We start from the raw sequence: 13,277 nt of genomic DNA on the forward strand, positions 1-13,277 counted from the left end.
TTCCTTTATGGTGTATCCTTGTCTTTAAATCACAGTATCTCTTAGGTACCCTTCCAGCTTACAAGCTTATAATTCAGAAGGCAACTGTTCTCAGTGACTTAAAATTCTGTAATGTCAAGGAATTCTTCCTTCTATGATCTCTTTGTTCCTCAAAGAACACAAGAAACGGGCCTTTCCAGAACATACACAGGGACAGCACCACCCATCATAACAATTGTTCAGTTGCTCAGCTGTGTCCGACTCTTTGAGACCCATGAGCTGTAGCGTGCCAGGCTTCCCTGTCTTTCACTATCTCCCGGATAGCTCATAACAATAGGCTCCTCAAACTTTCATCCCACTTTCCACTACTCTCCTTCAGCAAGCAGAGCAGGAAGGGTTTTTTAAGGTAAAGCAATCCATTTCACATTTCTAGGGGAAGTTTAATGCCGTTTCTTTAGCTTCATTTCCTTGAGAGTAGAAAAATTCAGGTTTCTTCTGCTTCCTTCCTTTAGTTAAATAAATACAAAAGCATTCACTTATTTCAGAGCCTTATTTAACTTGGAGTTTTAGTACAATCATCAATAGACTGGTTCTCCTATAAGGGGAAAAAAAAGATAAAGAGCTTTCTCTACTTTTCTCATTGATCTTTTAAGAATGAAACCAAATAATTACTGTTTGGCCTTTGATACTTTTATTGGATAAGTAACAATTTTGTGTTTCAACTAAAATAGCTGAAATTCTAACACTTATATATAGAAAAGTACATGCTCCATGCTAGCACAAATGTTAACACAGTTTAACACAACACAGTGCCATGAAGAAATGAAAACTTACAGCTTGTTTTGGTGGGTAAATAGGCCTAAGAGGATCTAGTGCCCAGTTACTGGATGTAACATGTTACTTCCTTCTTCATCTAAATTGTTAGGAATCACTTTTTCCTCAACAGCCCTAAGATCAAAACTTTAAGTGGTAAGAAGTAAACCTGCTTTTATTATCAAATTGATCATACTTAGTGGAAACACACAAATTCATGGTTTATAAAACATACTTGTATATACACATGCCTCTAAAGTTTACAGACTGAGAGGGGTATTTCAAAGCAATTATTTTGAAATTGCAAAAGGAAGCACTGTCTATTCATGTTATACACTAAAAACAAATCTACATGCATTTGCTAGACAGTCATGAGTTCTCAAAGGGAACAAGGAAGTCGATTTGGTTCATGTACTTAACAACCATACTCTTCACTATTATTTTAGATCAAACATTTTCTGATGTTGCTGAATTTTTTATTTTATCCTTCCAGCTTTAGCAAGAACAAAACAGTATGATAAAGATTTTTATTTCTGGAATTTGACTTTAAATAACAAAAAGGGAAAGTGATGCAAAAAGAATTAGTATATCATTTTATAAGTTTACTCTTATTTGAAATCTGATAAAATTAGTATTGTTAGCGCTACAGTTTAATGTCTCTCTTCCACTTCCCATCCTTTGTTGGAAGCAAATTACAAACACTGATTTTTTATTTGGGAAATTTATCCTGGCTCAGTGATAATATGGGAAGAAGTTGAGGACTTACCTTGTCAATACTCACACTACTTACAATTTATATGATTGTCTTTTAATTGTAATAAAAATGACTTAAAGTTAATTGCTCCAAATGCCTAGTGACAAGGTGGCTTAAATTCATATTCTAAAATGCTTTAAGACAACAGAAACTATCACCCCACAGAAATTATTCTGCTGTCCTGGCCTGTGGACTCATTCCTTGTTTTTCTTATTGGGTTGCCTTATATAAACTCCATATCCCCAGCTATTTTTTCTGCAGTACAAATGATTCTGCAGTACCAAAGGTAGAAGAATAAAAGCTCTCTGAGCTTCACCACAAAAAGAAATGAGAGAAAATTCTCTAAATGTTTGTGTCTCACAGGATATTAGTATCTGAAAAACAAAGCTAATTTCACTTATCACACCTCTAGTACCATTTGTACAAGGCAGGATGGAAAACGGACTTGAAAAGTGTGTGAGTCACTATATTCCTTCCCTACTCTCTAAGAAGTTTGTCACATATCCCTGCACATTGGCTGCAAACCTGCAGAGTTACTAGTGAGACCCTAGTTGAAGAAGCAACTTGAGTTTTTCAGGGACATGAAGATTCTGTGACTTCAAAAAATAAAGAAAAGAAAGAAAATGACCAATAAGTCAGAAAACAATAACTTGATCATATCAACAGGAACCAGAATTTTCTAATACTAGCTCAAAGAAAGCAAAGGTATTAAACAACTGTTTCCTCCAGGGCTTACACTTCAAAGGGAAGTGATTTTAGGTAGGTCACTTATTCCTCAATGACAGGAGCAATTTGGAGTGTAATCTGTTCTGTTTCTCCTTGTCCTAATCAGAGGATTCTACATCCAACTGAAGCAGAGAGAGGAAGAAGATGACTGAAGCAGAGAGAACTGAAATCAATTTTCCTGAACTGTTTTGAAGCTGTGAGCCAAACTTCCGAACCAGACACTGGATTAGAAGCGTAAGCAAGCATAACAGTGATAGGCCTTTTACAGAAATCTGCCACTGGGGTCATTTAGGTATAAATGGTGCAAGTGGAATAAACTAAAGAACCTCCTCAGGAAATTTACGGCTTGGACCTACTATCCTATTCAGGTCAAGATTTTCTTGCTCTTTCACAGATCTCTGACTGTACATAATGACAAAGACAAATCTTTTAAAAATACAAATGAGGAAGCAGAAGAAATGAAAATACTGCTGCTGTCCACAAATGAATGAAGAGAAGTGGGTGTGGGAGGGGGTGGGAGGGGGGGTAAGGATAAGAGTTAAAGGCTGATAATATTAGAACAGTCCCATCAGGCCTTTTCAAAAAAGTTACTGTAACTTGACTAAATAGTTAAAAAGAGAACACCAGAAAATGCTGATTTATACTAGGTATTATCAATGATCAGACTTCAATGATACAGTTTAATCCTATAATAGAAAAGAGTTTAAAGGAAATATCTATCAAAAGGACTTCCATTTCACTCATTATATAAATCTTCTTGGAGGTCCTTTTCAACTCTTTAGTTTCTAAAAACTATATAGACTTCAATTACCTTGACCTCTTACAACCATTACAACCAGAAAGGAAATATGTGAAAGACCAAATCTATCAATACTATCAAATCTACCAAATCGATCAAATTCAGATTCTTCTGAATTTAAGTTCTGTTTCCAATTAAGCATAGTCTGAGTGAGAATTTAACTCCATTTTATTTCACCTTTTCCCCCCCTCAAACATAAGGTTCTATAAGCACACAAGGCTTTATCTAAAGTTATTGTAATATTGAAAAACTCCTGGCAAAGGTAGAACAATTCAGTAAAAGAAAAGGTCTGCGCTCCTAAGGAGGGAGTGGAATCTTATTATAGCATGCTAAATACAAGTATATGAATGAAGGGGCCAAAGCATCAACTATCTGCGGGATACAGAGCAAAATTCATTAGAACCATATTCTCTAAGAAGATGCCAAATTATCACACAAAATTATTAGACTGGCAAACTCTCTCCAGTTAGCACTGTTCACAAGCCTTATTCCAACTCTATAGACCAGAAAGTCAGAACCAGATTTTAGTCACATCTATGATATCAAGATCAAACTTCTAATTTCTGTGCCACTAAATCCCTTAACTTTCTAAAATGTTTCCTAAGGACCAATATCAAAGGTAAGAAACTAAAGAACAAGTTACTCCATCTTTTCAGGATCCGAATCAGGACTAGAGTTCACTTACTTTCTCCCCCAATCTATGTATTTTGTTAATTTTTTGGTAGGAAGTTGGGTTTCTCATTATTCATTCCACTACCTTAACATTTCTAACATTTAGCAACTGTTCAAGATAACAAGGGAAATGCCTACTCTTGTAGGATGACAGAAACAGAAGTAGTAGCTTACCTAAATTAGTGTAATCTCTATGAGGCATTAGAAGCCAAATATCACCCATGGCTGAATCTTAACAGGAAACTTAGCACCACTGGTCTATTAGTAAAAATAAGAAAAGACATTTCCTAAATGCCTTGTAATCATATGAGAGGCTAGTTGGTGGGCTGATATTTCTACAGCTTGATTATCTGTTTCTTTACTTCTAGAATGTTACAAAAAGCTTTGTGCAGGAACGGGTCACTAAAAATTGGAAGACTAAGAAAAAAATGGATGATTCAACTTATACTTCCTATCTCCTTTATTAAATGATGCCTTTTCCCCTCAAAACAAGCCCATTAAAACTGTAAAGCATTTCCATTTAAGAGGAAGCTTATGGCTAACAATCTTTTGCAAATTACTCAATCAGAGAATTCCAGGGTGTTTCTCCAGGAAAATATTTTCTTCCCTGTCCACGTTAGAGTGATGCTCTGTTACAGGTGTTGCTGAGGTTACAGAAACTTGGACAGAATTTAGAATGCAAACAAGCCATGTCAGCACATGAATGTGAAAGAAGTAAAATGTCATGTAAAAAAATGAGAGGGAAAAAAGAAAAACCATTGTGCTCCATGTAGTTTAGAAAGGGTACTCAGTTCCATTTATGGTGCTAAAGAGCCCCAATCCCTAGTTCCAAATTCCATGTTTAAAATCTGAAACCTCAGCTTCTAAGCTAGGAAAATTATACCCAGCAGAAATAACAAATTTCAGGAGCTTGCAAAGCTCCAGAGTAACCTTGGTTACTGTTATTTTTTATTGATATTTAAGATATCAATTACATTGATATTTAAGATACCAGAAGTATAATCTAAAGGGCCTCCTTTCTTACTTCCATCATGTTGCAATAACAAAACACTGGACAATGACCAAAACCTAGAAAGATGTGTGACATTTCTTTCTAAACTATTCAAACACATCAAAGCCAGAAGCCTTAGTTGTTTTAATATGGAGAAATGCAAAAGCACTAAAAAGTCAAAAATATAGTACTCCAACTAGTGCCACTACCAATGAAAAAATTACAAGAAGTAGGCTATTCTGACCATAATGAGTTATTTGGTGAAATACTGAACTTGAAAGGGGACATTACATTTGAAATTATCCTTTTATGTGGAGAATTCTGACCCTGAAAGACCTGGGAACCTCCTTAAAGTTATGTTCTGACTAAATATTATACGCTTGATTTAAAGAAAAAAAAATTAATGTAATTTAACCTGCATCTAATCTCTTTTCACTGTCATTCAATAATCAACTCTGAAACAATATTAGAGGTAAAGGTTTACTATAAATGTTTTAACAGTCTTTGCCTCTGCTCTTTAACTTGGCCTTCCCAATACTTTCAGTCTACTACTGCAAGTCTTAGCTTTGATTACCTTCTAAGGATTATACCATTTCTGCAGAGTCATTCTTACAGACTCTCATTCTCTCTCTCTCTCATCTTGAACCTTTGATTAAAAAATTGCTCACTCAAAGAGCAGGAGTTGATCGAATGGCAAAAAAAATACACACACATGCATTTATGACATAATATGGAATATATGAAATGGATTGTGGAAGTGGGGGAGGAATAAACTTTATTGGCCCATAGAAGGGATAAGGGAAAAGAAGGAAGGAGGGGTGAGGAAACTAAAATGGAATGATTTAGAGTGTGCAAATATACCTTGTAACCTCCACCATTCAACTTAGAGACAGTTACGAACAGTGAAATACAGGTAGACTAAAGTGAGTTTCACTTCGTAGGTGATGCTACTTGTACCAGTTCTAGCATTAGTAAGTCACCGTTTAGTTCAGACAGGGCTCTCTGGTTAGTGCACACAAGGGTCTCCATCCCGGGCTGCAGTCTGACCCGCCAGTGCTCAGAAGCCATGCTCGTGATGAACTCGCACACTTTCCAGTTCCCCACCTCCAATGGCAGCCAGGGTCTCCAGCCTGCTTAAGCGCTCCAGGCTTCTTCCGAGAACTTCTTCTAGCCGATTGCGTATCACCTGGGCCCCTTCTAGTTCCACCTGCAGAGTTCGGTCTCTCTCAGAGCTGATTAAACATGCCACACATGGAAGGAAAATGAATTAGCCATCAATGTAATGAGTCCATTGTTGTTGTTTAGTCGCTAAGTCATGTCCGACTCTTTTGCAACCGCATAGCTGTAGCCCCCCAGGCTCTTCTGTCCATGGGATTTTCCAGGCAAGAATACTGGAGTGGGTTGCCATTTCCTCCTCCAGGGGATCTTCTGGACCCAGGGATCGAACCTGTGTCCCCTGCATTGTAGGCAGATTCTTTGCCACTGAGGTACCAGGAAAGCCCATAATGAGTCCATAGATGCTTCCAAAGAGCCAACAGTGCCACTCTGAGCCATGAGACTCTAGGAGACACATTTTACTGTGTCTCTAGAATACAATCAATGAATGTGCTCTTTGTTGTGGCACCTGTGTTCATCGCTGGTAGACTAGCAAGGTCTGCTTTCTGTAAAGTTTGTCCTTTTATCCGAGATTCTGGGCCAATCTGACATAAAATTATAGTTCCTAATATTTAGCTAACACCACTATAAGGTTACTAGGAGAAATTTCATTTTCTAACTGAATGCGTTGCTGCTGCTAAGTCGCTTCAGTCATGTCTGACTCTGTGCGACCCCATAGAGGGCAGCCCACCAGGCTCCCCCGTCCCTGGGATTCTCCAGACAAGAACACTGGAGTGGGTTGCCATTTCCTTCTCCAATGCATGAAAGTGAAAAGTGAAAGTGAAGTCCCTCAGTTGTGTCTGACTCTTAGTGACCCCATGGACTAAAGCCCACCAGGCCCTCCGTCCATGGGATTTTCCAGGCAAGAGTACTGGAGTGGGGTGCCATTGCCTTCTCTGAAAAACCAAAACCCAGGAAAAACTAACTGTAAACTGAATTCATGTTGAGCCAAGTAGGGCTGGTTGCTACTGAAGGTATATGTTTTGTCATTTGTTAACCAAACTTTACAGTACTTTGAGAAGGAATCCAGTTCACAGAGTCAGATTCTTTAACAAGTAACACAAGTGGTCCTATCATACCCTTCCTCTGCCTTCATTTTCTTGAAAGAGAAAGAAAACAAATTTGACTCAGCAATACATTAGAGAAAGCTGAAGAGTGACAAAAATAAAAATTAGGAAACAAAGGGGCTAGGAGGGAAGACAAAACAAGAAAAAAAATAAAGAGAACAGAAAATGTACCAGAAAGATAATAATATATATGACCAAAAATTAAGAGGTACAGGAAAACATATTCATCATGATGGCTATTGGTAATCTTGCAGTAATAGTAGCCATAACAACAAATATATTTTCTTCAGTGACATTCAGTGAATATCAGGGCCCTTTATAGTCTTACTCTTATTATTAGAATATAATGAAGCAGCCTTTAATAGGACAAGGAGCAGACAAATGAAAGAAGTATACAAGTTCTTACTACATGCAAGGTACTAATTGAGACACCTGACATGTATTCTCATTTGATCTTTGCAATAACTACATGAAACAGGAAGTATTCCTGACTTAATTTAGACGCTGAGGCTCAGAGGAATCCATAAAACGAATGACAAATTGGACCCCAGTAATGGTCCACTTTCTTTTTCTTCCCACTTTGTAAGCTGTAGGCATCTTCACGTAATGAGGAATAAAAGGAAAAAATGCAGTCACTCTCTCACCTCTCTGGATGGGCATGGAACTTCACCAGACTGCTATAGAGCTGTCTCTCTGCCTGTAAGGCCTCATTGAGCCGACTCCGCTCATCTACCAGTCCTTCGAGCATCAGCAGCAACTGAGGGGAAAAAGAAGTGAAGCAACACACAAGCAGAAACATGAAGCCACAGTTAATTCTGAGAAAGAGATCAAAAGAACGTATTAGCACGGACAATGACTCAAACAGCTCACTATCTCATTACTGACTTAACCTTTCTATATAGTATGCTACAGTTTTCAAGTCAATGTCATATTTGTCATAAAGTTTTTATCTTTTAAACTCTGTAAGGCAGAATTCAACTATGGGAGGAAGAAGAAGAAAGAAGAAAACAAAGCCAGAAACACAGGAGACAGGCTAAGAGGGAGGAGTGGGAGACAAAGCCAGGATAGGGCAAGAGGACACAGACAGCAGGACTCACAAGTGCTCTTCATCCACTGAGTAAACATTAACTGGGCCCCTTCTCTGTGCCAGGTTCTAAGGACAAACTTACTATCCAGCTGAGGAAAAGACATCCATCAGTCACAGACAGGTGTCACTGTGAGCTACAGTAAAGTGCTCTAAAGAAGACGACCTGTGATAATGCATGACCGGCAACCTGTTTAAGGGAACTGGTAGCGTTAAAGCCAGTTTGGAGTGAGATGAGTAGTTAGTGTCTAGAGACATGGTAACAGAGACACGGAGGAGTACAGGTAAACCGGTCTTTCGATTAATAACAAGATTGGCACTCAAGAAAGGTCAGATCTGGGGCATCGGTTACAATGGAACCACACGTGGTAGAAAACAGCACCTGTGGCTGCTACTGGCCACGGTGGGGAACTTGGGAGCACAGATTCTCGATGAAACTCCAGCAACAGCCACCATCATAAGTAACTGACATCTTGTTCACTGCTGATTTTGCAGTAAAAATAAGGCCTGTACTCCAATAGCTTACTTGTTGTCTTCGGTTTCCGGACGTTTCCTGTCCTTCTGATTCTACTGAAGCCACTTTTTCCCGAAGAAGCAAGACTTCCTGGGTCAGGCGTTCCATAGCTGGGATGTCTTCAGGATCAACCAGCTGCATCTGCAGGTCCTAAAAGTAAAAAAACTAGTAATAAAAATAGTAATAAAAAAAACGCTATTCAGCAGAGGAACAAATGCTCTTGAAATAATCTACTACGCATTAAGTGGGATATTAATAAGCCGTGATAGTAACAATAGCTTCTTCATGAAATCTGAGCCACTCTGATATCAGTCAGAGAGAATATGGTAACACCAAGAGGCTCAAACAAGCACCGCATCCAGAAGACAAGCACCGGCACAGGGACTCAATGAATCCAAGTGCTGTCTGAAGGTGAAGGTATTCTGAGCTGTAATCATTTCCAAGAGTCTTTCAAAAGCTTTGAACGACCTTTATGAGGTCTTCCTTAATCTGTATGGTCCTGGTCAGGGACTCCATGTCAGCAGCCTGAACCTGCAGCTCTTGCTCCTGCACAGCCACCATGGACTGGAGTGCAGAGAGTTCCATCTGTGGAGAAAGAAATCCTGAAGTCAGTGGGCAGAGCAAACAGTGGGTGTCATGGTTACATTTTGACACTGAAGCAGATGCTTTTCCATATCATATTATTATCAACCAGTAGTGCAAATAAAAACTAGAACATGAATAGTGAGCTACTGGATCAGATCCATAAACCACACCGTGTGATATCAAAGGATGTTTCATAGCAAGTTGTAATGTGGTTTTAATGATGTCCTCTACTTTTTGTTAGCACTACAAAACATACCAAATTGGTTTGTTTTTTTAATTTTTTTTTTTTTGGCTGTACTGCATGGCATGTGGAATCTCAGGGAAGTCCAGAAACATTAGTCTTAATTGAGTGTATGTGAGAGAAACAGGAACAACATAATGGCTAGGGTAGAACCGAAATTTTAGAAAAGGAGGGAAACTAGGGGATTTTTTTTTTAAACTCGTATTTTTAAAATACCACACAATTTCACATCCTCAAAACTTGAGTCATATAACATGATTCTGTTTGTAAGGAGAGATGTGGTAATGAAAAGAAATACAATAAGATAATTTCATCACAAATATGAACACAGGTTTTATATTATAGATCTAACTATGGGAAAGACGTGGAACAAAAACTGAGGAGCTATATAGACTGGCCAACCAGACTTAGTTTAGGGACCCATGACACTGTCTGATCTTCTACAGTAGAGGCGATAGTGACATAAAGGTTTTTAGTTTTAGCCTGTAACCCTATATTGTGGCCCTAAAGCTTCCTCTCTCTTCATCCAAGTTGGACAAACAATTAGTTGTATAGGGAGGCAGAAGGGGAAGGGATTCTGTAAGGCTGAGAGGCCTCTTCTAAGAAAATGATGAAAACTGTCACTAGAAACAGAGCATATGGATGGGAAAAATTATCTGCTCCAGGAAAGGACTTCTGAGGAAGCATGCTGAGTCACAGAAGACCTGAGCTTAAATCACAGCTTTAGTATTTTATAGCCACATAACAATTCCTCTCCATCTTTTAAAACAGTGTTTCAGCTTCTTCTTCTGTAAAATAGGGCCAACATTAACCTACTTTGCAGAGTTGTAAATATTAGTGCTAATTTAAATGCCCAGTGCAGTGCATAACATACAGCAAGTTCTCAATAAACATTATGGATCTTTCTTGAATGTCTCTTGTTCTATGTTTCTAAAACTAATTTCATGGATCTGTCATAATTATAAGCAGCAATTATATAGCACTTCATTTTTTTCACAAGCCTGCTATAATTATTTTATTCCAGTTAGATATGGGTAAAGAAAACTGTGTTCTTTCAGCACTTAAAAAGTTTTAAGCAATTTCTACTTTTCTCTAGAAAGAAAAAAGGCTCAACTTGCATTTGGACCCAGATATTATACTTGGAGAATTTTACTCTTTCCTTTTTAAAAAAGTTTTTTTAAAAAATTTATTTACCTTTAATTGGGGGATGATTGCTTTACAATGTTGTGTTGGTTTCTATAATACATCAATGAATCAGCCATAGGTACACATATGTTCTCTCCCTCTTGAATACTTAAAACTCTTTTGAAAAAAAAATAGGAACTTAGAAATTAGACTTAACTAGAAAACTCACCCGACTTTCTCTCTCTTTTTTAGCCATGAGCTCAAGTTCCTCTTTGGCATTACTCAGTTCTTTTTCCAGCCCCGCAACTGTATCCAAGTCCCCTAAAGATGAATACATAGTGCTAGTTACAATCAGTATCAACATAATACGATCTGTGCTGCCTTGTTTCTGAGGAATTTATTCTAAGATGCAACCCAATAACAACAAAACATACATACACAGGATGTTCTTTGCAGCATTATTTGTAATAACAAAACACTGCAATCCATCTAGAAGCCTATAAAAAGAAGACTGAATACATATAGTATATCCACACGATGAAGTTCTATATATAGCTGTAAAAAAGAATGAGGAATATCTTTATGAACTGATATGCAGTGATTTCTAAGATATTAAGTACAACAAGCTGTTTAGAAAAGAATACATCTATGGAGTATGTTTTATGTTAGGAAAAGGGGATGCATGCATGTTACATATACACATAGGATTAATCTGCTTACTTCTGTAAAAAGAAACACAGGAAGGATACCTCAGAAATGAAACCAGTTGCCTTCAGAGGATGAGTGAAAACAGGAGAGAAAGGACAGAGAAGTAGATGGGACTTCTGAGTACACTTTTCTCTATTTTTGAGCTTGGAACCATTTTAATGTTTTATTATCAATGGGTAAAGTTAGTTCAACAATAATGAGGAAGAAAAATCCAAAACTGAATACTAACAAAAATGAATGAAACTAAACGGCAAATAGATAAGATAATCACCCAGAATACAACTTAAAAAATTAATCCAAATAATTTTTGAATCCAATATTCAACTGTACATCCTCAGTTGGAAATATTCTAAGGATAATAAGAATTACAAAGAAATTTTAAACATTATTTAATAGATTTACTTTTGATAGTGGTATTCATATAGCCATTCTGAAACTATTTTTCTATATTATGCAAATATATAAATATAGTGATGTTATAGGTAACCAGGTTTCTCAATGTTGGGAGAAGGGAGATATAAAATAAGGGAGAGAAAGAACTTTTACTGTTAAACTGGAATTAGAGGAACCAGTATCAAAAGGTGTTACACACACACATACACATCCTTAGCTCTTTTCACTTAAAAGGGCCTAGAAGCAAAGGACATACCTGAAGTTATGAACTTATCTTATGCCCAGGTATTAGTATATAAATGCTATTACCCATTAAAAGGAACTAGAGAGCTCCTTGAAGTAATGGATAATTTCAGGGTTGAGGCAGGCAAAGAAAAAGGTAATTATATAACATCTTGTGCCAGAAAGTATGGAAGTAATCAAAAACTGATGAAGAATTATTGAAAGGACAGAGAAACAGTTTGAAGGGGCTCCAATTAGCCAAATCCCAAATAATTTGGTCATCACGTGGAAGAATGACAGAAATGGGTAATAAAATATTTAAAAAAAAAAAACAAGCCATTACTTCATACTGATATAAACAAACAAAAGGAACAGAAAGGATAGGGAAAGGGCACCTCTTCTTTATACAAGGAGACACATTACTAAAGAAAGAAGAAATTTTAGAAACAGAAAATCAGTTTTCTAAACTACCAAAGTAACAGTGGGTACAAGCAAGCTTGAAGATGCTAAACCACTGGGTGAATGGCTGTGGGAAACAGAACCATCAACACCTTAAGGTATTTGGGCAGATCACTTATCTCTCATTAATTACAAAGGCGAAAATGAACCTTTACAACGGAGACATCTGGTGGATACAACCTTAACCGAATGACTAAACTTAACATCACTGAACATAACACAAGTAGTAACATGGGCTCCTGAGGCATTGCACCAAGAAAGATATCACCCAAGCAGCATTCTTGCCAAAGATGTTTAACTTGAATCTAACCACGAGGAGACAATCAGAGCCAAACTGAGGGCCATTAGCTGGCCCAGAGCTTTAAAAAATGCCAGTGTCAGGGAACAGACTTGTGGCTGCCGAGCGGGGATGGCGGAGGGCTGGATTGGGAACTGGGGGCTGGCAGATGCAAACTATTATATACAGAATGGATAAACAACAAGGTCCGACTGAATGGCAAAGGAAGCTATATTCAATAACCTGTAATAAACCATAATGCAAAAGAATCTGATAAAGATATATACAACAGAATCACTTTGCTGTACACTGGGAACAAACACTATAAATCAACTACACTTGAAATTGAAAAAACTGCTAATGCCAAAAAAAGACAAAAAAGGCTAGAAAATGGTTCTAGATTAAAGGAGACTAAAGAACCATGACGGTAGGGAGGGAAGAAAACAACCAGCTATCAAGAGTATTACAGGGACAATGGAAATCCTGAAAATAGACTGCACAGTAGATGCTAGGACTATGTTAAAGCTACATTGACTGAACTTGGTAATTGTAGTTACCCAGGAGATTGCTCTTGTTTAATGAAGTATTTAGGGATGAAGTGTCATGATCTCTGCAATTTTTAAATGGTTCAGAAAAAACATTACATCTGTGTGTACACGCACATACATGCAAGAAATGATGCAAAAGTGGCAAAATGTTAACAGTTGGTGAAT

The 13,277-nt window shown here is 37.5% G+C and overlaps 1 protein-coding gene across 20 annotated transcripts in view; it reads right to left on the reverse strand.

Annotated features, from left to right (window-relative positions):
* The window catches only part of PDE4DIP (phosphodiesterase 4D interacting protein), a 238,564-nt gene that overhangs the window by 45,270 nt on the left and 180,017 nt on the right, over nucleotides 1-13,277 (reverse strand). For all 20 annotated transcript variants that reach the window (XR_002180312.2, XM_070785807.1, XM_070785813.1 and 17 more), the window contains 5 exons: nucleotides 10,735-10,826; nucleotides 9,023-9,139; nucleotides 8,567-8,704; nucleotides 7,601-7,713; nucleotides 5,839-5,966 (listed from right to left, as the gene is read on the reverse strand). Coding sequence is in view for 19 of the 20 variants with exons in the window: in XM_070785807.1 (XP_070641908.1) it covers nucleotides 5,839-5,966; nucleotides 7,601-7,713; nucleotides 8,567-8,704; nucleotides 9,023-9,139; nucleotides 10,735-10,826 (588 nt within the window). In the remaining variant the exon portion in view is untranslated. The remainder of the gene's footprint in view (nucleotides 1-5,838; nucleotides 5,967-7,600; nucleotides 7,714-8,566; nucleotides 8,705-9,022; nucleotides 9,140-10,734; nucleotides 10,827-13,277) is intronic.

This window comes from Bos indicus, chromosome 3, assembly GCF_029378745.1.
Source record: "Bos indicus isolate NIAB-ARS_2022 breed Sahiwal x Tharparkar chromosome 3, NIAB-ARS_B.indTharparkar_mat_pri_1.0, whole genome shotgun sequence".
Taxonomy (NCBI): domain Eukaryota; kingdom Metazoa; phylum Chordata; class Mammalia; order Artiodactyla; family Bovidae; genus Bos; species Bos indicus.